The following is a 26555-nucleotide window of genomic DNA, read 5'->3' as shown; positions in this document are numbered from 1 at the left end:
CTAAATGATTCTCTCTACTTTTTCAGAAGAATGGTTACACAATTAGGAGACTAACATATGACCCTTCTAAGGGAAGAACCTTGTAAGTCAACTACTACTTGAAAACTTCATGTAGCAAACAGTTTGTGAGGTTTTCAGGCATATAATTGAAGATAAATGAAATTGGATCTACATTGCATGACTCACTATAACCTACAGTAATGAAGGAGTCCCCATTACACTCAGTTGTGAAATATGCATCAACTACGGTAAAGTTTATGTTACTCACTGGACATTTCTGTTCGCGCTTCTAAGGAAGCCATCAGCAGTGCCAATGAGGTGAGTAGCAATTTCTGGTCTGGTATCAGATTGAATGCTCTAGGAAATCAAAATGATTGTTATGTCTACCATGTCCTGATTTAGGAGGCTTTGAAGAGTGAGAAATTTATTGCCTCATGGCTTTACCAGTATGTGTTTACTCGAGGGTGAGGACCAGAGCTCAGAATGGTTGAACAGTTACATGGGAAGCATGTATAAGAATGCAATATTATAAAGATAAACAGACATCGATATGGATATGATATAAAGAGATCTATGAAAAAATGTTGAGGAGCAAACAACAATAGTGCTGCAGGCACAACATTATAACTTCAAACTTGGAACAAGACATTAGGTCTAATATCCTAAACACAATATGCATGTAGCATCCACAATTCATAAAGGTAAATCAATATTGATAAAACAAACATTCATCACAATTAAATAACTACCAACTCAAAGTCAAATATCCAAACACAAGCAAATTGAAAATGGGTTCACAATACAGCCCAAGTAACTTCAAACAACAAACAAGCCTTGGTGCCACTAGGCGGGGTCTGCTAACAATAATAATAACCCAAGTAGCATCAAAACAACAAAATAACACAAGCACAAGATAACAATACTAAAACAGCCAAAGCAACCCCAAGTTCTAGAAATCATTATCACTCTACTAGCGCCTGCGTGTGCCACTTGTCCCTGCTTTGCGCACCCCTGGATATATTGTAGCTGGGCCTGGTTCCTGGTCATCATCGTCGTCATCACCCCATACTGACACCCCATGGAACTCCAGTAACCTGGTAATCAATGAGGGGTATGGCAACTCCCCCACCTCCGATTGGGCCACCCTATCAATCTCAGCAGAAATCACAGCCCCAGCATCAACAGACTTACCCATGCAAATGGCATAAAGCAGCAAGGCGTGCTCCTTGGGAATTTCATTAGTGTTGGACCTAGGTAATAAGTTACACAACATGAATTCGCTCCAAACCCGAGGGTTGGGCTTCAACTGATCCTGTATAATATGCAGAATATGACCGGTTTCAGCATCTCGTACCCAATTACAACCATCCTTCAGCAGCTCCCTCTCAATCTCAGCTTCAGGGTAAGGCCCATTCTTCATAATGGTATATTCATCTGATGGCTTAAAATTCTCAAGACCACCCAGAAATTCATTGATGGTAAAACTATCAAACTTAATATCCTTTCCTCTACAATAAGACTTGAAGATTGGATTCGGTTCATCTATCCTCCATGCATTGGCATAGAATTCTTTGACTAGGATCCAATTACAGGGCATAGGTGCCCCCATTATTCCATGGTTACTTTTTTTAACATTTTCAGTCACATTTGACTTTTTCTTAGACCCTCTTCTATTAGACCTAGGCATTTTTCAATCTCTTCTTCTTTCCCTTTTCCAAATTTTCAATCTTTTTAACAAATGCACAAAAGAAGAGTCAGTTACTTGAAGTAAAAAACAATCCTAGTGATTTCTCCAATAATACTAAAAAAACAGAAGAAGAAGTGTAACTTACTTGAAGACCCGAAAATGCAAACTTGCCCGAGAAAAGCTTCAATGTAAAAAAAAAATGGTGGGGAACGCTCTGAGAATGACTTTAGATGGTTGCCATGGTGGAAATTTTGGAGTATTGATGAAAGTGTAGATTTTTTGTTTGAAAATAATGTTTTAGGGATTGTGTTTGTGGGGTTCAGAATGGTTTCACTACATTGCAATATTTATGTTAGCCGTTTTGCCCAGGCGCTTAAGCGCCAAGATAAAGGACTTTAGTGCATCCATATCTCCAAACCCCAATTTCATTGTTAATGAGTTCCTATTTTTACTCACCTTCAAATATGATTTTAGTCCTTATATATACTAGCGTGTTGACAGGCACTACCGTGCCTGTCAATCCGCTTTCCAAACGTTTGTAACGTATATCGTGTATAATAATAGTCTGACTAAAATATTAAAAGCTTGTAGAGAATGATATGTATGTGAACATAATTTTTCGGAATTAGTAAAAACATAAAAAGTATTAAAAAAATATGAGTTTTTATAAGAAATTAAAAATATGTGTACTAACCAATTTAATTTCTATAATTAATTTTTTTTAATAGTAATTATTGTTAGATTTTATACAATAATCACATATATTTTATTACTTTTGATTGAATGAAGATGTTAAGTCTGTTCCAATTAAAATCACAAATATTCGTTCCTACAAATATTTTCATACTATTTTTAGTCAGTATTGATACTTAAAAAAAGAATCACATTTTATAATAAGAATCACATGTCCTCCATAAAAATGATCATAATCCCAATTTCAAAACCAAAACCTTCATTTCTCAACTATAGAATACTATTTCTCATCTATTTTTCTCCAACAAAACCCTAGAGTTTGGAAAGACCCACTAAAGTTCATACCATAATATAAGAATAAAATATAATAAAACAATTAAAGTAAGCAATCCTGCCAATCATAAGAAAACTAACTTTTATACGGTTGAGATTGCAAGGGAACTATGATTGTAGTAAAGATTGCAAAAAAATAAAATAAAAACATCACTCTTTAACTTTTTACAATAAACTTTCTTCTAACTCAAACCTGAACATAATAAGTCAAATGCTCATTAAAAATAAAAGTTCAAAATCTGTTCTAAATGCATATTTTCCATCAAGTCTAAACTCTATAAAACTGCTATAAATAAGAAAAAAATATAAACCTTCATCATAATTTTTATTATTATGTAAAAAAACAAAAAAATAGAGGCAAATTCACATCAGGTTGGAGAATACATACAAATATTATACTATTATTAAATTTAGGAATGAAAACTTAACAAACAAATATTATTCATGAAATTAATTTTTATCCAAATTAAATATTTGCAACGTTTTATCGAGTGAAATAATTGTTTGACCATTCAATAACTTTATTTTTTGATGTCATTAATCGTAACAAATACATACAAAGAATCATGAACAATAAAAATATCATGAACGATCAATGCATCAACATCATTCAGTCTCTACAGTGTTATAGTCCCTAAGGTGGCACCACTTAAAAATAAAGAGTATAACAATTATACCTTTTTAATAATTAAATTGTCTATAATGCACAAATATATACAAAAATCATGAACAATAAAAACATCATGAATGATCAATACAACAGCCCTATTGTGGCACCACTTAAAAATAAATAGTATAATTATATGTATTTTAAACAATTACACCTTTTTTAATAGAGACATGGTGAAAAAATTTGAGCTAATAGATTTTTAAAGCATCAAATTTTTATTCAAAATAATAAGGAAACATTTTTGAAATTATAAAATGATTTTTAAATCAATAAGGTGTCAAATATGCAAAACTGTATACGAAATAAATGAATAACATCATTCGGTGAAAAACTAACCAAACTAATGTTCTGAACAAAAAGCTAAAAGAAGTTTAATTATTCTTAACAATCAAAATCATTAAACCATCGAAATACATATGCAAGACAATAAAAAGAGAAATACATATAAACAAAAAATTTGAAATGAATAAATTATTGGTTGTAACTCAACAAATTCCAAGGGAAGATGGGTAGTATTTGTTGTAGTAGCATGTTTGATAGTTAGATAAAAGTTGTGCTTCATCTGAAAATGATGCACCCCATGACAATGCCGGTTTAAGTAGCAAAATCTGCACAAATATAGAGTTTGAATAAACAACACAATAAAAACAAAACTTGTTGTGATTTATTGGTTATTAACATATTTTATAGTGGTTATGGAAGAGAAAAAAATAGAAGAACTAAAAGGGGAGAGATGGGAAATACCCGAAAGTTGGAAGAAATTATTGGCTCTAATGAAACAAATTCCAAGGCAAAATGAGTAGTAATGATAATAGTAGCATGTTCTTGCATAATGTATTCAATGACGTATATTAAAGATGTATCTATACTATTTTTTTGCTTCAGATTTGCTTTAGATAATGTTCTTATTGGAAGGTAGAACATTATATAGAACATGACACAACCTCTTGGCGGTTTTTTAACCTTTGAAAACCTTTTTCATTAACTTCCTATGTAACTTCCCTCCTTATAAAATACAGATTTTTAACTTCTTAGCATTGTTGTTCAGACTATTGAAGTGCATAAAATAAAATGTATATCTGCTCTGCTATATAAAACGTGGCATTAAAAATTATTGATGTAAAAGTTATGAAAATCAAGTTTATCAGGAGATTTTACATTTCTATTTAACCTTATATCCCTTATTTCTATTTAACCTTATTCAACTGGTCATGATTCACTTCATCTTTTCAAGTTCACATCGTATAAAGATTTATTCACGTAAAAATTATATGTATAAACATTTATTCAGTATAAACATTTATTTATCATATAAAAAATATTCACGTAAAAAATATAATAGTATAGATCATATAAAAATTATTCAGGTAAAAATTATATGTATATTTGAAAATTAGATTAAAAATTGTTCAGGTATGTTATACTATAATATGGTGCTGATTATTTGTGATGAATACATGGATAATGCATTGGGTTATAATATTATATATGGTTTTTTTGGTAAAAAAATATAAGATTGTGAGGGCAAAATAGAGAACCAGAAATTATACCATGATGAGGTGGTTACAATGAGTTTTGGCTTTATTAAATAGTATAGATATAGATAATAGTCCTCCACAATTAACATGTTCTATGCCCTACAATGGCATAACTAAAATAAAAAATAACTAGAAAGATCGGGAGTAGAAGCTTATAAAAGAAAGAAAGAAAATGTGTAAAATGAAAATATATGAGTTTTATGTCGTTGAATTGTATTATTCATTATTGATATATAATTATTTTTTATTCTTTAGAATTCATAAAAAATAATATAAATAAATAGTGAAAATATATATAAATCTCTATAAATATACGAACCAAAATCATATTTAATTCTTTTATTTATAATTATCCACATACACTATGGGTTTGTTCTATTGTCAATAACCATTTAAGTCTTGAACCACTTTTTTTGGTAAAAGATGAAAGAAAATAAAACTATAAGGCTCAATTTAAGTTAAATTCATTTATTTCATAAACTATGTTGAGGTAAAAAGTAAATAAGTTTTGAAGACTTTATAAGATTTATATATATATATAGTTGGGATCTACTTACTTCAATAGTAAGTTTTTTTAAATTTACTTCATATCTTAACCATTAATTATGAACCTATAATGATTTAGATATACTCACTATTTGATACTATTGGATTTTCCTAGAATTAATGACTAAGATGAGAAGTAAGTTTAAAAAACTTACTCTTGGAGTAAGTGAATCACTCGTCATATAGTTACACTTAATCTCAGTTTCTTAAATCTAACGGATTAAATGACTGGGATTAAACGTAATTAGTGTAAACGAAACTTACATATAAACTGGTCCCTTATATATATAATATCAAGAGAAAAATATGTTTACACCCAATTAAGTTACATTCAATCTCATCAATTGATTTTTTTAAATCTAAGGGATGAGTGAAATAAATGATGAGAGAAAAAAATATGAATCTTATATGACTTTTAAGTTTCACCATTTAATTTGTTGGATTTAAGAAAATCAATAAATAAGATTAAATGTAACTAATATAAAAAGTGACGTTGTATCCATTGTTTTCTTTATCAAAATTTCATTGCATTAAAGGGGAACTTAATATAACAAAAAAAGGAACTTAATAATTAATTGAGTACAAATAGAAGATGGATGTCCCATTAATAAAGAGTAATTTTAGAAAAGTGAATATAATTGTTCACACGTATAATAATACGAGCAACGCTAGTCATTTTTCTTGATGGCATTAAACTATCGATAATGTTACAAATAAAACAGAAATGTATATACAATTAGATTAAACAATTAGCATAAGAGCTCCTGACAGCTACCGTTAAACAATTACGGATAGCGATGGCAACTGCCCAGGCGAGCATGTGTTCTATTTCTCACTTCTAAACCTACACTTTTTATTGATACCCATATGAAGAACAGTTATTTATGGAGGTCTAACATGTTTTTAATTTTTATTATATTATTTATGTATTTTAAAATAAATTTATGATTAAAATCAAATAATTAAAATTTATTATGAAATAATAATAAAATAGACAATATATAATATTAAAATAATAATAAAAATATATTTAAATAAAAATTAATTAAAAATAAATTTATAAATATGCAATTATTAGTGGGATATTATAAACCCATTTCATTCTATGTTATTATTGGGGTAACTCATTGTAGATGTTTTTAATGGTTTCATGAGCTGACTTTTTTTGTCATCCCTAATTATAGATTACTTTTATTAAATATTGAATATATAGAAAATCTTAAATATCATCCTTATCCGTCTTAGGCATGTTCATCATTGCAACTTTTAAATTTGATATATATGTCTTCAACATTTAATTGATTGTTGAGAACGTCATCCACGTTATTAAGATAAAAAGATATATGAATTGACATTACATGAATTTCATACATTGTTGTTATATTATTTATTATTAATATTTAATTTTGTTGAATTTTTAAGAAAAGTAATCCAAATAAATGTATATGATGAAGTATATATGTATTAATTTTTACGCTATCAGTGTACAAATTTTACACAAAAATAAATGAAACCATATATTAAGACAACTTGTAATAAATCGCTAATTAATTCCCACCAGTAAAATGGAGAGTTTTTAAAAGTGTTTCGGATTTTTTTTTAGGAAAGTCTTTATGTTGAAGAATTTAAAAGTTATGGTCTTACTTTTATAAAATAATTGTTTTCTCAATAAAAACTCCATTTTTTAGTTCCTTAATCACTACCCTAAGGTTGACTAAACGGTCTGAAATAGTAGGATAATTTATTTCTCTTGTAATAGTTTATGTACAACTTAGAGCTAATCTTATAAGTATATATGTAACAACTAATGAATTCTTAATTTAAGTAGGAATATTAGAATGGTTCAACACTCAACTTTGCATTATTTATAATTTTATGTCATTACCATTATAAACACTCCCTTAATTGTTTCTTTTAGCCATATCAGAGATATGAAAATGGAACCAGCATGGGCTACAATAGCAGCCATTGTTGTCACAGTGATACTTTCTTTGGTAGTGGCATGGAAAGTGCTCAACAGTATATGGCTAAGGCCGAAAAGGTTGGAGAGGCTGCTAAGAAAGCAAGGCCTTCAAGGCAATCCTTATAGGGTTTTGGTTGGGGATGTTAAGGAAATGTTGAAGATGGAAAAAGAAGCCAAATCCAAACCCATGACCCTCTCTGATGATATAGTCCCACGCATATTCTCCTTTCTCCATCAAACCCTTACCAAACATGGTATGCTTATACATTTTTTGTCTTCTATGTCTCTACCTTGTTGTATGTTTAATTTCTAGTCATGAGTTCAAATAACAATATTGAGAGGCAAAAATGTTTGAAATAAGGGCTGAGGTTGTTTTTATAATTATATGATTAAGAAATTAATTGTGTTTAAGGTGCATGATTATCTCTCTTAACAAGTGTTTGTTGAACCATTCTGCGATCAGGGAACTTCTAATAACCGGGGAGTTCTATTATTAACGGGGTATGAGAAGAATGAAGAGTCACAAGTGAGACCATGTCTTGAATTAAAACTTTAAGACTTTGTTTGGTATGAGAGAATTAGAGTGGAGAGAAAATAATGGGAGAGCGATTGAAGAGAAAGTAAAGATTTATCTTCTTTGGTTGTGGAGGGAGAAAGAGAGGAGAGAATAAAAAAGGTGTGAGACCCACCATAATTCCTTTCTCGTCTAACTTGTGAGAAAGTAAAGAGAGATGATGATTTTATTTGAAATGTCAAATATACCCTCAAACTTTTCTACTTGTCTGTTTTAAAAGTGTAATATATATGCAGTGATAGCGTAAATATTTATACATAGTCATTCATCATTCATTTATATTAATTTTATTTAATAGTAAATGTTGATTGAAAATGAATGATGAATAATATAGTGATAATATAGAAGTCTCTGACCCTAGCAATACATACATCATTTCTATTGCTTTAAATATTAGTATTATACATAAATATTTTTTAAATATAAAAATATTAATTAAAAACAATTGAAATTATAAAAAATATATATAATCTAAAATTATAATATTTATTTTCAATTAATAATAACACAACATTTTTCTTTATTTTTTTAGGGATACTTTTGTCATTTGAATCATAACATCATCTCTCTTCTCATTTTCTATCCAACCAAACAAAAAAGTAAAAGAAGAAAATTATCTTTCTATTAATTTTCTCTTCCTTATTCTCTTATACAATACATCACATAAATCTACTCTAATTCTTCTCTTTCTTTTTCTCACCTTTTTCTTTTTCACCTCTTTCTCTCTTCTTATTTTCTCTTGTCAACCAAATAAAGCAAGTCTTTTTCACTTATAAACCCTCTCATTTATCTTCTCATATCTAATGTGAGATTTCAATCTTGAATAAATCCAACAATGTCATTCCTAGAAATCGAACATTTGATTTTTTTCTCGACCTATATGAGGATGGAGTGATACCTTACACCACTCAACGTCTTATTGATGTTAGAGATGATGTTAATAAGAATTATAAGATATTTGGATTATATTGATATAACATTATCTTATTTACAATTTGATTAATTACTTTCATTTTTTTGAATTTATATACAATTTATGTTTATAGTACTAATTATTATATGGGTTATTATTATCTTATTATTTGTATTGATTTTTATCTATATAATAAATTGTTTTAACTACCTGATATTTTTGGTTTGACTAATTCCTACCCTCCTAAATTTCTACATTAGGATGTATCAAAGCATTGTTTAAGGGATATGTAAAATATAAGAACTATGCCTAACCATTTTCAAATTGTGGACACGTCATCTTTTTAAAGAAATTTTATTTTTTGTCCTTCATAAACAATATTTTATAATACTTCTTGGATTCTACATCTTTCTTTATTACTTGTTTGTGAGTCATGTCAATATCAAATAAGTACCTTGCATAAAAAATGTCCCTGCTATTGAATTAGTAAGACGATTATGTTCTACCCTTCGTTTAAGCCTTCTTATAAAGTTTGATGATGACTTATGACATGCAGGAAAAAATGCTTTTATTTGGCATGGACCAAAACCAAGGGTGATTATAATAGATCCTGAGTTAATCAAAGATGTATTCAACAATATCCATGACTTCCAGAAACCTATTGTAAATTCGAATATCAAGTTACTAGCACCAGATCTTTTAATGTGTGAGGGTGAGAAGTGGCACAAACACAGAAGGATTCTAAACCCTGCATTCAAATTAGAAAAATTGAAGGTTAATTCCCTTTTACAAGCTCTGTATAGGTCTACTAAAAAGCAACATGGGAGAATATTTTAAAACTGCTTCAGAATTTAGTCATTCTTTTTTCATAAATTATACTTAACCACCTCAAAGTTTATAAAAAAAACAACTACAAACCTCACATTTGATTACAATTCACTCTAATTTGTAGGGTTGACTAACCATTACGAATAGAGATATGATGTCTCAAACTATGTTCCAAATCATGTCTTGTATCAATCAAAATATGTCATGTCAATTACAAAATATTCATTATTTTTACTGTTTTTAATTCATTGTCATTAGACTGTGATATAATTTGGGACAACATATATTTTTTAAATTACATCAAGTCAGCTACCATTAGCTAACAAAAAAAAATGAAGACTTGCTAATGACTCAATGGACTTTAGTTATTTTCTGACACGTTGGGCTTAATTTGATGTAAGAAACTTTAACTAGACATTATTTATTTGATGACAGAATATGTTACCAAAAATGCTGGAAAGTTGCAATAATATGATTAGCAAGTGGAAGGGAATGGTTTCTTCAAATGGATGGTGTGAAATGGATATGTGGCCTTTTCTTCAGAGTGACATTATTTCTCGAGCAGCATTTGGAAGTAATTATGAAGAAGGAGAGAGAATATTCCAACTTCTGAAAGAGCATGCTCAACTTACCACTAGAGTTGTAAAGTTAAATTACATCCCTGGGTGGAGGTAAGAATTTTTCTTTTATGAGTAATGATATATCCAACAAAATCAGCTTATAAATCACACCATCTACAAGAAAGTGATACAAGAAAGTGATATATCTACATGGTGAATAAAAAATGACCAAACTTACTATTTTATTTAGTTTATGTAAGTTACTATACATAAATTTCATACAATTGTGTATTGAATTCTCACATCCCTTAATAATAAGTCTAAGAGTTGTATATAATAAGTTGAAGAGTTCTATGAATTAGTTTTTGAGGTAGAGTTAGGAACAATTATTTTGATAAATATTAGTTTGACATTCTTATTTTTCAAATATCAAGTGTATACATAAAATTTCTATAAATATGTTATTAAATATTTTTTTATGCGAGTCAAAGTTATTCCTTTTATAATGATGAAGAGGAAAAATAGAAGTAAAAGAATATGTGGAATAATAGTAATGCATCAATGAAAAATAAATATAAGAACATATAAAAGTTTCTTGTAGTTATTAACGGAATGTTAAAAAAGTATAAAATTAGAATATGGAAATAATATCATAGTGATTACTAAATGGAATTATACATATTCAATTATCTAAATATTTTTTTAGACATATTTTACATTTATAGATATAGAAATTACATCATTTACCTTCACCATTACTGATTGAATATGAGTACTTTCAGGTTTGTATCCACTAGTAACCGTAGGAGGATGAAGGAAATTGATGGAGACATACATGCTTCATTTAAGGGTATGATTAACAAGAGAGAGGAAGCAATGAATGCAGGGGAAGCAACAAACAATGATTTATTAGATCTACTTTTGGAATCAAATCACGTGTCAATTCAAGAAGATGGAGACAATAAGAATGTTGGGATGACTCTTGAAGAAGTAATAGAGGAATGCAAACTATTCTACCTTGCAGGGAGTGAGACCACTTCTGCTTTGTTTGTTTGGACTATGGTGTTATTGAGTAGGTATCCTCATTGGCAAACAATTGCAAGGGAAGAAGTCTTACAAGTCTTTGGAAATCGAAGCCCTGACTTCGATGGCCTTAATCAATTTAAGATCGTAAGTATTGTATACATCGGTTTTAAATTGTGTTCAGGGTTGCAGTTGTATACCCAACAATGCATTTTTCAAGACTTTTTGTAACATCGTTATTGTCGCAATTGTGGTTGCAACTGCGACATTTTCCTACGATTGTGTAAGAGAAAATGCAACCAAAACTGAAACCGTGATCGTAACTGCAGTTTAAAACACCAGTATATAATTTTTCTTATGTTTGTTGTAGGTCACTATGATTTTGTACGAGGTTCTCAGGTTATACCCACCAGCAGTTATGCTTACTAGAACTGTTAACAAGGATATGAAACTTGGGAAGTTGTCATTACCTGCAGGAATGCATGTTTCATTCCCAATAGTTTTGGTTCACCATGATTGTGAACTATGGGGTGATGATGCTAAGGAGTTCAACCCAGAGAGATTTTCAGAAGGAATTGTAAAGGCAACAAATGGGCAAGGTTCATTTATTCCATTTGGAGGGGGTCCTAGAATATGCATTGGCCAAAACTTTGTCATGTTGGAAGCAAAGATGGCTCTGTCAATTATTCTACAACATTTCTCATTTGAACTTTCTCCAGCCTATACCCATGCACCAACCAGTGGGATAAGTCTTCAGCCACAATATGGTGCTCAAATCATTCTACATTATTATGAGATATGAAACTTTGGATGTGAATTCTGCTGCTAGTGGCAGCAGCTAATGAACCCGTGCAATCTATTACTGGTGATGGACAATATCAGTTTGCATCATTCCAGAAATGAAATTGTTTTTATATATCAACAATGGTCAAACAATGTGCCAGTTTTATTTGCTCTTTCTAATGCTTTTGATTGATTATAGTGCTATTTATTTTATACATGAATCTTATCCTCAAGCTGGTGGAATATTTGGAAGGAATGGGAACATACATCATAAAACATTTGGAGATACTGGCCAATAATTGACCTTCACTTTTTAATTTATTGGGATTGTATTGTATATCAGGTTAGTTTGGATCCGTCTGGTAATTAAACCACACCTTAATTTAACACAATCCAACTTAGTGATGGTAGTGAGACTGAGATCCTCTATCCTAAAATGATATTGTCTTTATGTCCATATCTAATGGAGTAACACAAACTGATATTAAAAAAATAAATTTATGTTTTTAGTTTTATTTTCTCAATAAAGTAAGACATTTTGATTAATCTGAGACATAAATAGAAATATCAATAAAGACAAAAAAAATCTTTATGCTATGATAATGGTGATGGAGGGGTTTCCAAACTCATAGCATTTATAGATATTTAACTAATTTTTAATTTTATAAATGTATATAATATGTAATAACTAGTAAAAATAATTATTATCATCCATAGCTATAATTTATTTTGAAATAATAATAAATTATATAATATATAATACTAAAATAATAACAAAATATAAAATTTTAATTAAAATCTAAAATTATAAATATATGAATATCATAAAACTAGTTCACACTTAAAACTATTATTGTGCGACCTATTATGAGTATTTTAATGGACGCCCATTGATCACATTTTTTTTTTGTCATCGCTAAATTTTGACTACATTCAATTTTTATGATTTTGATTTATTTTAGACTAGTTTTCAATTTATTTTTGAACTGACTACGAAGGAATACCCCAACTTTAGGTACAAAATAATTCTTAGAGACAGCGGATATGGCAGAAGAAGTCTATTTATAAGTTGTAAGATTAACTTCTTTTTTTGCATTCCCACAAGAAAATACACAGTTCAACTTCAACTCCAACAAGGCTCTTCTTCATTTTCTGTCTTCCCGAAGAAACTTGAATCCATCATCACTTAACGTTCTTCAAATTCTCATTAAGCTTATATGAGAGTGAAGTAGTGTCCTTCTAAGCCATGTCTCAGGTAACTAATTGCACACACTCTTCTCCTTTTAATTCATTCTTCAATACCCATATCTCTTCTTCTTTTTTTCAGCACACGTACACATTAACTCACCATAAAGTCCTTCACTTTCACTCTAATTATCACTTCCAATAACAACTATTTCTCTTTTTCACATATTGGTGTCAATGCTTTCTTTCTTTCTTTCTTTCTAAAACAATACTATTATCTTGTTTCTTTCTTGTTTAATTTCTGAATTGTTGATGAAATTTGACACTGTTATTAATATCATGTGCCAGGATGATGCTGTTGTTGTGGGTCCAAGTGATGTTCCTGAGAATGATAGCTCAGAGAACCAAATAATTGTTGATAGTGATTTAGATAAAATCAGTTACTTACCTATAGAAGTTCTTGGACACATTCTTTCTTTTCTTGTAACGAAAGAGGCAATTCGTACAAGTGTATTATCTAAAAGATGGATCGACAATTGGACTTTCATTGATAACATTGTTTTGGATGACACTTTGCTCTATTCCGTAAACAGGTCTAACACTGTTTACAGACACTTTGGGAACCTTGTAAACAGAGTACTCCGCCGTACCAATTCTAGTATCCGAAGTTGCTCTCTCAACTTATCAGCTCATAATACACACCATCTTAATTCATGGATCCCAGCTATCTTAGAAAAGAGAGTCCAAAATCTTTGTATCCGGGCTGCAAGTTACATTGTGCTCTCCCCTTGTTTCCTTTTTGACTGCAACTCCCTTGTAGAATTGATGCTTGACATTGATTGCACCGTTAAAGTTCCCGCGTCTAATTGTCTTCCGAAACTCCAAATCCTTAGGCTTTATAGAATTACATTTGACTGTAGTTCCTCCTCTGCTGAGGTAAGAGGGCTAGTTCTTTGCCTTCCTGTCCTTAAGGTTTTTGATTCGAGACAATGTATATGGCATTATGTCACCATAGAGGCACCTCTGCTTGAAAGTTTTCACCTAGAATTCTATAACTATTGGCCATTGCCATATTATGTAACTCACAATTGTTCACTTGTTATTGTCAAAGTTTGTTCCTCACGTGTTGCAAAATTCTTTTACCGAGGTCATCTTATGGAAGGCTTCATTATATTTGACCCACCTTTGGTTCATAATGCTTCTGCCGATTTACTTCTAGAAACATGTCGGGAAGAGGATGTGCAACATGCAGCTAACCATGCACGTGCGCTTCTCGCACAAATCCAAGAAGTGGAATGCTTGAAACTAGCATTTCGCCAGGTATACTTCCTTTTATGGACATTGCTTAAATCATTTTGGACGAGATGTGTTATTGCCTTCTACATTTTCCTTTTGTTGCATGCTACAGACATACATTTACGTAAAAGGCAAATCTTTAAATTACAGGAAATATAAAGCATCAAACTACTCTGTAAGAAACCCTGAAAAGCTAGCTCTGGTTATTACCCTGATGTGGATAATCCTATTTCCATTTGCAGTGTTACCTTTCACTTAAGTAATATGTTCCTCTTACAAATTAGTTCTCAAGTCGAGGCACCTTTTTCAATAGGATAGGTTTTCTGTTAATTGCTCATATAATTGATAGCATCTTTTTGGCATTTGGAAACAAATATTTAAGACACAAATCTCTACTCTTTCTGTAACAAATGTCATGATTTGCATGACCTTTGTTTTATGGACTATGATGTTTGAATAAAATTAAGGTGGTAGAAGAATACAAGTTCTGAAATGTGGTATAGCTGGTTTGAGATATTCTGGCTTTAGTACCTTTTCTCTTGGCTTAACCCCTCTGTGAAAAAGGGGATGAAATTTGTCTTGCTCTTTTTGTTTGAAAATATTAAAGCACTTACAATATCACAGTGTTTAAATGTTATCTATTATTCATTGTTTACAATATTTTACTTGTCATGCAGCATCTTGTCTATGCAAAAGATTTCCTGGCAAACGCACCTGTATTTAGAAGGTTAACTTCTTTGCAACTAGACAAGGTTACTGTCGAAGCCTTGTTTGACTTGCTCAACAAGTCACCTAATCTTAACACTCTAGTGTTAAATGACGTAAGTTGAAGTCCTTTCCCTTTAGTTGTTTGGAAATGCAACCAATGGTTGATGGTTGATTGATAAATATTTTCAGGCAACAACTGCAATTGATCAGGATCTCTTTGCATCTCAAATGGCGCCTCCATGTTTGTTATTTAGTCTCAAGGTGGTTCTAATTAGAGAATTTGAACCTGTTCATCTTCATCTAGCTAAGTTTGTAATAGAAAAGGCTGGGGTCTTGGAGCATATGGCTATCTCCACTGTGATGCTGTGGCGTAGATTAGTGCCTGCAATGCAAAACATTAAGGATGAGCTTTTTTCATTTTCAAAGTACTCCACTAATGCTTTAATAGAGTTTTCAATAAATACCAATGATTAATGAAGGTTATGACAATATCTAGAGTGCCAAGAGTATGGATGGGACTCAATAGGAGAATGGTAGTCGACTTGGACAGTAGTTAATGACATGTTACTGTGAATGTCTCCCATGATCTTACTTTGTACACATTTCTTTTGGAGCTTTATTCAAGTAATGAATCTTTTACAAATAAATAGTTTTATTACTAATATTAGAAAACTTGTTGGAATGTAATGGAACTTAAGGGGGTGAAATGAAAAAAACCCGTAAGTCTCACATAGAATGGTGGAAATACTTCAAGAGTGTTATAACAGTTGAGATGTATTTCCTCGACTTTTCTTTTGTCCGTCTTTGTTGCAGCATTTTCGGCTCTCTTCTCCCTCTTTCTTTCCGTGACATGAGAATTGGCACGGATAGCCATATTGTGGGTAATTCGAGAATTAGTACGGGTAGTCATATTGTGGGTAATTCGAGAATTGGCACGGGTAGCCATATTGTGGGAAATTCGAGAATTGACACGAGTAGTCATGTTGTGAGAAATTTGAAATTGGCACGGGTAGCCATATTGTGAGGGAATTCGAGAATTGACATGAGTAGCCATGTTGTGGGAAATTCGAGAATTGATACGGGTAGTTATATTGTGGGAAATTCGAGAATTGACACAGGTAATTATAGTGTGGGAAATTTGAGAATTGACACGGGTAACCATAATATGGAAAATTCGAGAATTAGCACGGGTAGTCATATTATGGAAATTTTGAAATTGACATGAGTAGTCATATTATGGAATATTCGAGATTTGACACGAGTAGTCATATCATGAGTAATTAGAGAATCGACACAGATAGTCATATTGTAAGTAATTAGAGTGCATTGAGAATGCAAAACAAAGAATTTGATTGTGTTATCCTTGGAACAACATGGTTGATAGTTTGTTTACATATTTGTTTTGCAGTACTACGAAACACCTTAATAGAAAGATTTGGTGGTGAGTCAACCTGTGATAATCTTCCTTGCCATAATTAATTCTTGCAAGTTGTTTCCAACAAAACTAAAGTGAATGTTGATTTCTTTTTCAATGATAGGCATTTTGCATGGTTAGGAGTGAGCCTCCTCTTCTGGAACACATTTTGCTCCCTGATAATTGTGATCCTTGGGACCCTTGTGCCTTTATGGTGGCTAAAATCCGGTCCCTTATTTGTAACTGCAAGCAACATACAGGTTTGCCATATTTACATGGAAAGCAACCGCCACCAATATTTTGGCAAAGCAATATAGCAACATGCCATTGTTGATAAAGTACAATAACAATATGATTGGTAGCCCCTTTAGTGAGTTAGTTAGAACTTAGAAGGTTGGTTTGAATAACTATTAGGGTTAGTTTGTTGGAAATAAGGCATGTTACCTATAAATAGGAAGAAGGGTGGGAGGGAGAGGTATCTTGTCATTTGTTGAGAGATAGTGCAGACCCTCAAAGTTCTGCAACATTATCATGTAATCTTGGGGATAAGAGCAGAGGTGAATGTCAGGCTCATTGTGTGAGCAAAGTTGAGGGAGAAGTTACAACGTTAGCATGTATGGGGTTAAGGGGTTTAGGACTAATGTGGCAAGTTTAAATGAGGTGGTTTTTTCTCATTTGTGGCAAAGAAAGTGATATAAAAATGAGTACAAATGATCTCCTTTCAATTAGTTCATGCCCGTTTAAAATAAAAATTAGATTGTTTTGTTGTCTTTGTTTATTGAGTTAAAAAATTTCTCTTCATTCTAAAAAACGTTTCCTTCTACCTATCAGTATTACTTGAATTTTGATAATGATCCTTAGTACAGAAATCAGGATTGAGATTATGAATGTCAGTTTCAAATTTTCTCCAGTCATATAGACTTTCAAGTATAATATAATATCTATCTCATCAGTCAAATTTTTGTGGGGGCAAATACCATGATACATACTTCTACTGTTTGAAGATGAATTTGAAATGCAGTAGCTACTAACAAGGAATGATGTATTTTTACTGATATGGCTAAGTACATTACATGGCTATTGATGTTCCTGAATGGCAATGACTGACAGGTAAAAAAAATATTGCTGCAGCTTGTTTATGTAACAACAAAATGTGTTTTCACAATAGGAGAATTTGTGTTTCAAGAGCCTGTAATTTTTGTCTACACAAGCAGCTTCATGTCAAAAGCTGATTATAAATGCAATAAATTAGAAATGACTTTGTCCATGGTTTAAAACCATGTTACTGTTTAAAGCACGAGTCTTGTGCCAAAAAGAATGTCATTTACTCGGCATGACACCATATGTTATTAAGTTTAGAGTGTTGTTTATTACAATTTATAAGTTATGGTGGTTTACATGAAGAATGGATAAAGACTTTATTAACTATTTTTCATAATTTCATTCTGACATGCAGAAAGGGAAACAATGGGAATGCTTACAGGTTACTCAAAGTTCATTGTATGACAATTTGAAATTTCACAATAGTTATTATCTGCTTGTGGACATTTTGCACTGTTTGGATACACTCCAGTTCAGGATAACTTTTTCCACAAGCAAGAACTCAAAGGAGCACAAAGTATATATATGCTGTTCATTTACAAGCTTCTCACTGCTTCTTATATAGATCATCAGCTTTGACTAGCATTCATTCACAATCTACTTGCTTGGGTTGAACTTAAGAGCAACACTGCATGAATTCCACATCAAACATTAACTTCAGGACAAAGGTGACCATGTTTGATAGAAAAGGAGTCTGGGTTCAAGTGATCTATTTACCTGTTGATGCAATAACGCTTTCCGGTGGGTGGAGGACCATCATCGAACACATGTCCAAGATGAGCATCACAAATAGCACAAAGAACTTCCTGGCGGGGCATGAATATGATCGACAAATCTAACTTTGACTTCACGTTGTTACCACTTGGTTGGTAATAGGATGGCCAGCCAGTTCCACTATTAAACTTAGTAGATGATCTAGAAAAGATAAAAGAAGTGAATCAGTTCAAGCTGATAGAAGTTGGGGTAAGAAATGTAATTTGGTTATACACATGTGAAGTACTTACTCAAATAAAGGTGTGTCACAACATATGCAATGGTAAGTCCCCTTGATTTTGGTATTCCAGTGCTCCCTGAAATGAATTTAATAAAAAAAATAAAAAAATGATCAATGCAACAATAGCACTGGATTTTTTTTACCAATATATCTGCCACAGCTGATTGTAAATTATATGGTGTGTTACCCTAACCAGCAATCTGTCCAACAAGTCTGCAGATCTCTCATTAGTAACGAAAACACAGACATTCTTTTTCATTCTTTTCCCGGGGGTCGGGAGAAAATTGCAATCAATAGGGTTTTCATAATCCTACCTTCTCGCTCGAAAAGAAAAACGTGAAGTCCAAGTTTGCGAGAAATAAATCAATCATGATATGTCACTGTTGAGACTTGAAAACATACAAAGCCATGGGGTAAAAAAAAGCACTGACAAACACAATCTTTTGGGTTAGGTCCTACTTATTATTGGAGTAGTATCTATCTTGTGTCCTACAAGGTATAACTCTATATCAGTGCTAGCATTTTACAGCTGTAGACTTTAAACACAAGAATATGCAACATGTTGCATACCTTGTGTTGAACCAAATACAAGCAGATATTAAAGCCAAAGATAAAAAATAAATGACACAAGGCTGAACAACAATAAGACTTAATTTTGCACAACATTAGTAGCAGCAAGAGACTGTTATGTGGTATCTAATGCTGTGTAACTGCAATCATAATATGAAGGAAATTGGTGGAAACTATAAAAACCGAACTATAGTCAAGTATAACAAAATGTAAAATGCCTCAAATAAGATAACATACCCAGTGAAAGCTCTCTCAGTCCCCTTTTTTCGAGTAATGTAGAATTGTTCATCGGTTAACCGCTTCTTCCACTCTTCATCGCTGAAAGACTTATAATCAACAGTACCAGTTCCTGCAAGACAGAGAAATTGGTGATGAGTTCAAAGAACATATTGGGCTATCTACTAAACTATACAAAATATCATGCAACTTTTATCTCTATGTGTATTATATATAGAGAGTGACTCAAGTGAGAACAATCTCATAACGATAAATAAGAGTCACTTCCTACGAAAAATTTATAGTCATATCTAGAAAACTGAGATTCTTTAATTTCACCAGTAACATTCATTTTGAATACAGCTTTGTATTAAATTGAGCAGAACCGAATTACAATACCTGCATCAAATTCAATATTATCTGCTTTCTGGGACTGGGAAGAAGCTGAGGACCCCATTGCTTTGATAGTTGAGGAAGAAATTTTTGTGGGTTTGGGAAGAAAACGTGAAGGCCACACCAAAACCTTGAAATCAAGCTTATGAATTAGCCTCTTAGAAGCAACATGTGCTGTTGGTAAACTCAAAGTATGAGATGCCATGGATCAAAAGCTATTATTCTTAGCTGAAGTCAATGATTTTCCTTAAAAGATATGAATAACAATTAATAAATTAACAATTTAATTGGCATGTGTCAAATTCACATTCACTAATATTTTTGTTAATATCATGTGTAAGAAATGTAATAAATGATTTATTAAAATAATAAATCATATTTTTTGGTGGTTTGATTTGATGCCACGCTACTAGTATTAGTAACGAAAAATGATAGAGCTAACACGTGTGTGTAGTTGAAAATGATTACATGGATTGATAACCAGGATATGTCTAAGCCACGTGGAGATTTTGACGCCACAAAGGTTGTGGAGTTAAGAAGTTGTTACTTACACAAGAAATCTCCCGTGGCCAAAATACCTATTTGTGAGATTAAAATTTTAAATTTTGATTATGTATATCAAATTTGAATTAAATTAATTATTTTTAATATCTTTTATGGTTGGAAATAATTTTGATTTATAATTTTAGTTTTGGTACTAATATGGATTTTTTTACATGGTACAATATTTAAATTTTATGAGGACTATTCAATCACAAATTTAACTTCTCAACATTATCATAATTAATCAAATAAAAAATGAATTTAATATTTATGCACGTACATTTGAATATCAGCATCTAGCTTCCTCGGTCAACGTTTTGAAGTGGGAAAACATTATTGAGTGATGGAGTTGTTCTATATTCTGCAAGTTAAAATGATCTGCTAATCACAAACCTATATTTGTATAGGTGTTCCCATCATAAGCATATTCTTTCAAAGGATTTAACTTGTATACATTTTTAAGATACAATTTCAAAGTATCATTCTAATCTATAGTCAAAGTATTAAAATATTTGTCTTCTCTAATTTATAACCACTACTTGGAAAGTTTAAATATCATGATAGATGATAGTGTAAAATACTAAAGACTATACTATAGTGCATCTTAGACTCCTTTTTAAAGTGAATACCTCATTACACATTAAAGTCCATTTTAGAATATGTTCTGACTTCTGAATCACATTTGCAACACATACATCACTCAATGAAGCACAATCAGATTCACTCAAATTATATAATAGTGTCCTTTTAGTTTTACTATTAGATTTTGATAGCTATGCTTGATGAACAGCAAATAAGGGACAACATTTTGTTGTCCTTAATATTTTAGATTGTTCTCTTTGACATGTCTGTATCTGTAAAAGAGAGAAAATAAGTGAGAGGTGGAGATAACATTATTTGTTACAAGTCAAAGTTGTTAAATTTGATTTCAAATGGTAGAACACTTTGATAAATTAACTATTACATAAAGGTTTTGCTTTTTTCATGAGGAGAAGAAGAAAGGGAATAAAATTAAAATTGCCATAATTACAAACATACCCAACTAAGTTTTTTGAAGTGTGTCTTTCCTTTTGGCTAGAGTTGAATTCTTTTATAACATGGGTATAACAAGTCCTGCAATAATGTCTATTCCGTACAACTAATTGACCCATTGAGTTTTGATGGCAATGTAGCTATGTAGGGAAAGTAAACTACTGCAATAGCACAACTTATAATAAGGCATCACAAACTTTAACTACATTATTTGACATATAACACATGTCCATTCCTTCTCCCACTATAAAAGCAACATAACCTTTTTTGGGGTATTTCTCTAAACATATGCTTTCCTTTAAATTCATATCAGTGGGAAAAAAAGCAGTGCAAATACTTTTTCACTAAGCCTTCATGTCTCCCCTCATTCATGAAACAAAAAATATGAAATGTTCTATATTCATTCTTATCATTCTTCTTTCATTACTTTTTCTCCCATATTCAAGCTTAACAATTAGAACTACTACTAAAGTTCAGCTAGTCACAGAATCAAAAGATCATCAACAAATGGTGAGTGTATAATTTTCTTTCATATGATCTAAAATCAATTAATCAGTGCTAAACTAAGTCACTCATATCATGTTTTCTCTAATCACAGTCAGGGGTTGATAGGGATCATGTTCAAAGAAAAGCATTGCATGAAGTACACTCAGGGCCAAATCCTATCAGTAACTCAATTCCACAGCAAAAGTTGAAACCAGATAAAGAAAGAAATCCATAAATCTTATTTTGTATGTTAATTTTTCTTTCTTTTTCTTTATTGTAAACTCTCTTCCAATTTTTGTTTTGTTTTCCTTTCATCATTTGTCTATACAGAATTTATAAGTTAGCCTATGGATACATGAATCATATAAGATTAGCAATTTGCCTTATGAAACTAAATCTACACTCGGTGTATCACAATAAAAAGTCAAACAATCTTCACCCTTTGAATCCATTGTGTTCTCCCATTCTCTTTGCATATAATGTCAATCATACATGTATGCAGTTTTTCCACTCAAAGTCTCAAACATTAACTTGAAGAGAAAAATATGATGCTAAGTTGCATTATTTATCTTCCATGTTTAATTATCAATAATATATAAGTAATATAAATGAATGGTAAATCTATAGTATATAGATATTACATTCTAATTTCATAGGAGTTCATATATCAAAATATCTTTTACTTTGGCTGTTCATCATGAAGGGTAAGCTTGTATATGGTGTTTAGCAACAAACATACTGTGTATTGGGGGTAGGGCTATCAGTAATGGAAAAAATTACAACTGATTAAGTAGTGACTCATAAAGATGATATATATGAGAGTCATACTTTTCTTGAAGTTAGATTAATCTGTATGGAGGACTTGGTTTTTAGGTTAGTTCAAATTATTCATGTAAAGCTTTATGATTATCAATACTACATAATTTTTTTTTCCATCAGGAAGCCTATTTGCATAAAAATGCATGGCATGTTGAGTCATTTCAGTAGTTCTAGCCACTATTTTTTCGTAAGAAACAGACTTTACACATAATTAGTTTGCACCCTATACAGAGAGAGAAAGAGGGGAGATAGAAAAGGAGTCTTACAAGAGAAGATGAAGTTTTTAGGATTTAAACTATACAAGAGAACTTTATCATTGCACCAAGACTCATATTCTAAAAAAATGACAGTCCAAGGGTCAAAGAGAATAGCTTCCAAACAGAAAACAAAAATACTATTTTAAGATATTATAAAAGAAAGGAGAGTGACAATAAAAGTAAATAAATAAATAACTACACTTGTGAAGGTTATGTTAAGAAATAAGCTAAGGTGGGAACCCTCTCACACTTGGCATCTTACAAAGTGTTGAAGTCTTTTGAAAATATGTTCTATAAATGTGACCTCACCAAGGATAATAATTGTCCAATGACCCCCCAAAAGTGTAAAAAAGAGGAAAGATAGCAGGACACCTGAAAAGCATAATGGTACAATTCTGATCAAAAGATGGTCTCAGTTCTTAGCATTGGTGGAAAAGCATCTCAAAGAAGTTTGAGGGTGTGCCCAAGTGACTGATATATAATCAGTCAATACATGAATAAATGCAAGTTTCAACATATTCTATTGCCCTCTTGGCTCTCAGATAAGGGAAAATCTATTTCATATCGATTCTCATTTAGATTACACACTTATTTTGATTAATTTAATTATATTTATGCAGAAATGTTACAAATTGGGAAATATAAGAAATCAAAAGAAGAACCTTTTCTTAAAAGGATTTGGATCTTGAGTTTCTAAAAAGAGATAAAGAAGACAGGAAAAGATGTTGGAAATAGTTTTTATCCTATGTTAAAGAGGTGCAACTAAGAGGGTCCACGTCCTATTAAAAGAACCCCAATAAAGTACTCTTCCTGTTTTTGTAATGAATCTAAATCCTTTAGTTTTTATAAGTCTCACATCACAAATACAATATGTTATACCCATAACTTGGTACTATACACACGTTTAACCATAACCATGACTTGTACAAGAGTTGATGTTGTCCAAGTTAAAAAATAAAAAATAAAAAGTTATGCTTTGTGAGGATAAAGACGAACATGGTTGTTCTTAGCAGGCTTGGGCAAAGGATCAAGGACAATCTTTTCATTTGGAATCAATTTTTTCCACTTTAAACTTTTGACTAAATTGTGCATGAAAACCAATATTTCCAAATTCCGATCGGGCATAATACCCTTTTAAAGGACATATCCTTGGTCTTCCACCAAATGGCACAAAAAATGTAAAGAGCTGGCCCATTTCATTCAAATCTTGTTGGGTCAAATTTCTCTGGCTATGGAACGTATCAAGGATGGCAAAAAAATTAGTATATGTGGGTACCCCCATAAAACATGTAAGTACACGGATATGGTTCACAAACAAGTATCAACAGATTTTATAAATAGATTTTTAAAAATACTTGTACTACATACAGACGGGTATGAATATTATGGTACCTGTGTTCACGAGTACCCGTTATTTATATGTTTACTATATTATTTTAATTATTCTAACCCTCATTACATTGTGTACATTTTCTCATTTACTTTGTTTATATTTTTAAACACTGTTTACATCTTTTATTGAATTTGGTGGTGAAACACCCTACAAATATTATTAGATGTGTAAAAACATATATGTCTTGAAAAGAAAATATTTTTTTTTGTTAAGGAAATGGGAGCAACAAATCACACAAATAAAAAACACAAGTAGATTTTTACCAAATATTCAATCAAAAGGCATAAAAGTAATTAAGTTTCATCTCATTTGAAACATAATAGAAATGGTAAGTTAGAAACTCATTTATAATTAGGAAACTTGCGGTACCTGTTGTACCTACAAAAAACCTGCATGCAAATATCGTACGGGTATAGACGAGGATGACAATGTTCTTCTATTTTGAAACAGGTGGCAGGTGACTACTACCCGTGCCCACCTATCCCTTTGTCATCCCTAAATGTATCATAGATTCATATAGGTCGTATTGACATTCCAATATGAATTTAGCTTCAATACACTTGATGAAAATTGAGATACAAGACAAAATTAATTTTTTCTTTAATGATTTTAATAACTTTAATTAATTTATTTAAAATTTAGAATATACTTTTTCCTTCTCATATTCCAATATTGGAAGAGAACATACATAACAAAACATCAAATGACCTTAAAATAGTGTTTTGTAAATCAGACCATTGGCTAAACCATGAATTGTCCTATTCATTTGTAGCTCAAACACTAAAAAGTAAAAGATGCAAGTCCAACGGGTTTTTTTTGAACGTAGCTAAAAATATTTTATTTATTGAGTTTAGGTGGCCGAATTATTAGGTATTAAAATTCGCTTATTTCTTTTTAAATTTGTTAGGAAGTCATCTTGAACTTTCCCACTTCGTTATTATTAGTTATGTTGATACATCAGTTTAGGTCGAACTAACTTTCAAATATTTAAAAAAAAATATGTTTCCAATCGATTTCTCATTTATTATCTTTTAAAAAAATTGATAAAAAACAATGGGCCAGTATAAAGTTGTAATTTTTTATTATTAATCTATATTCATATTAAAAATAGGCCAAATGGCCAATACAACTTCCTTTATTGTTATAAATAAATGAACATGAGAGATATTTACATTACATTGAATATATACAACTACAATATAATACTATTTTAATGAAGCAAGTAATGATTCATTAAGAAACAGAGGGAGCCACGTTTCAAACTTGGAACCTCAAATTTTAACAATTTGGAACAATAATTGATTGTTAACATCCAAATTGTTATTTGAAGTGAGTATAATCAGATTAATTAATGACTATTACTTTTTTATTTTATTTAGAAAGAAACAGAAGAGAATCACGTGGACTCACCCGACTTATTAATCATTTGATCAAGAAATAAACCTACACCTATTTATTAATCAGCCAGACAAAGAAGATAAATATAATAATAGATTTAAGGGGAGATTTCATTCCTTAAGCCGACAAGAATAAGCCGACAAGAATATGTAATCATTAAGCATATCCTAAAGTCAGTATCAAACCAATCACAATATGTTATATCAATTAAAAATTTAAATATTCATAATTTTATCTATTTTTATTTTACTATAATTAGTTTGGGACATGTTTTAGAACAATTGATCTCAGCGGCAGATCTTGATCAAAATTTTAGAAGGGGAAATAATATTTAGTTATAATTTATAATTAAAATTAATTGAATAACGAAAATATAAAGAAACATAGGATGAGATCAAAGATAAAATTTTCAACTATTTCTTTTTTAATATAAATCATTATGTTGTTAGCAATAAATTAATCTTCTATGTTACTATGTAATTTTGTTTAGTTGATTTTATTGCCGAAAATGATATTTATATAGTAGTTGAACCATAATAGATAAAATAAGATGAATTACTTGGTAATGCAATATATGACTAACAACATATGGTAGAAAATTTTCAAAATTGAATAGCTAAAGAGACCAAGAATAAAATG

General features: G+C 30.9%; 4 protein-coding genes and 1 long non-coding RNA gene across 6 annotated transcripts; 3 read left to right on the top strand and 2 right to left on the bottom strand.

Annotated features, from left to right (window-relative positions):
• Window positions 717-2102, bottom strand: LOC109353026. The gene is made up of 2 exons (XM_019595217.1): window positions 1833-2102; window positions 717-1727 (listed from the first exon to the last, which is right to left on the bottom strand). Exon 2 carries the CDS (start codon window positions 1685-1687, stop codon window positions 971-973), a length of 717 nt encoding a protein of 238 aa, XP_019450762.1. The 5' UTR covers window positions 1688-1727; window positions 1833-2102; the 3' UTR covers window positions 717-970.
• Window positions 7405-12130, top strand: LOC109352860 (11-oxo-beta-amyrin 30-oxidase-like). Its single transcript, XM_019595041.1, has 5 exons — window positions 7405-7684; window positions 9474-9691; window positions 10181-10416; window positions 11088-11475; window positions 11699-12130. The coding sequence occupies exons 1-5, from the start codon at window positions 7405-7407 to the stop codon at window positions 12128-12130; spliced, it is 1554 nt and encodes a 517-aa protein (XP_019450586.1).
• LOC109351966 (F-box/FBD/LRR-repeat protein At3g14710) lies at window positions 13257-15960 on the top strand. Its single transcript, XM_019593697.1, has 4 exons — window positions 13257-13366; window positions 13645-14616; window positions 15270-15413; window positions 15490-15960. Exons 1-4 carry the CDS (start codon window positions 13358-13360, stop codon window positions 15772-15774), a joined length of 1410 nt encoding a protein of 469 aa, XP_019449242.1. The 5' UTR covers window positions 13257-13357; the 3' UTR covers window positions 15775-15960.
• On the bottom strand, window positions 18175-20305 carry LOC109351967 (peptide methionine sulfoxide reductase MsrB). 2 transcript variants are annotated; one of them, XM_019593698.1, is made up of 6 exons: window positions 19995-20254; window positions 19881-19883; window positions 19617-19728; window positions 18820-18885; window positions 18533-18730; window positions 18175-18443 (listed from the first exon to the last, which is right to left on the bottom strand). In XM_019593698.1, the coding sequence occupies exons 1-6, from the start codon at window positions 20191-20193 to the stop codon at window positions 18413-18415; spliced, it is 609 nt and encodes a 202-aa protein (XP_019449243.1). In that variant the 5' UTR covers window positions 20194-20254; the 3' UTR covers window positions 18175-18412. The 2 variants fall into 2 exon arrangements, with proteins under 2 accessions (XP_019449243.1, XP_019449245.1); XM_019593700.1 differs by lacking the exon at window positions 19881-19883 and having other exon boundaries at window positions 19995-20305.
• LOC109353085 lies at window positions 21850-22493 on the top strand. Its single transcript, XR_002108422.1, has 2 exons — window positions 21850-22073; window positions 22162-22493. It is a non-coding gene; the product is annotated as an uncharacterized LOC109353085 (long non-coding RNA).

The sequence above is a fragment of the Lupinus angustifolius genome, chromosome LG07 (assembly GCF_001865875.1).
Source record: "Lupinus angustifolius cultivar Tanjil chromosome LG07, LupAngTanjil_v1.0, whole genome shotgun sequence".
NCBI classification, from domain to species: domain Eukaryota; kingdom Viridiplantae; phylum Streptophyta; class Magnoliopsida; order Fabales; family Fabaceae; genus Lupinus; species Lupinus angustifolius.
This window is presented reverse-complemented; position numbering and strand designations above follow the sequence as displayed.

What these genes read in the sequence shown, in the direction of transcription:
- LOC109351967 (XM_019593698.1), bottom strand. Translation starts at nt 20,193, where the DNA reads ATGGCATCTCATACTTTGAGTTTACCAACAGCACATGTTGCTTCTAAG. An exon ending in ACTGAGAGAGCTTTCACTGG is followed by an intron (nt 18,886 to 19,616) that starts GTATGTTATCTT and finishes AATTCATTTCAG; the next exon opens with GGAGCACTGGAATACCAAAA. An exon ending in AAGCGTTATTGCATCAACAG is followed by an intron (nt 18,444 to 18,532) that starts GTAAATAGATCA and finishes GAATTCATGCAG; the next exon opens with TGTTGCTCTTAAGTTCAACC.
- LOC109351966 (XM_019593697.1), top strand. An exon ending in TGAAACTAGCATTTCGCCAG is followed by an intron (nt 14,617 to 15,269) that starts GTATACTTCCTT and finishes CTTGTCATGCAG; the next exon opens with CATCTTGTCTATGCAAAAGA. An exon ending in ACACTCTAGTGTTAAATGAC is followed by an intron (nt 15,414 to 15,489) that starts GTAAGTTGAAGT and finishes AAATATTTTCAG; the next exon opens with GCAACAACTGCAATTGATCA.
- LOC109353026 (XM_019595217.1), bottom strand. Translation starts at nt 1,687, where the DNA reads ATGCCTAGGTCTAATAGAAGAGGGTCTAAGAAAAAGTCAAATGTGACT.
- LOC109352860 (XM_019595041.1), top strand. Translation starts at nt 7,405, where the DNA reads ATGGAACCAGCATGGGCTACAATAGCAGCCATTGTTGTCACAGTGATA. An exon ending in AATTACATCCCTGGGTGGAG is followed by an intron (nt 10,417 to 11,087) that starts GTAAGAATTTTT and finishes GAGTACTTTCAG; the next exon opens with GTTTGTATCCACTAGTAACC. An exon ending in GCCTTAATCAATTTAAGATC is followed by an intron (nt 11,476 to 11,698) that starts GTAAGTATTGTA and finishes TGTTTGTTGTAG; the next exon opens with GTCACTATGATTTTGTACGA.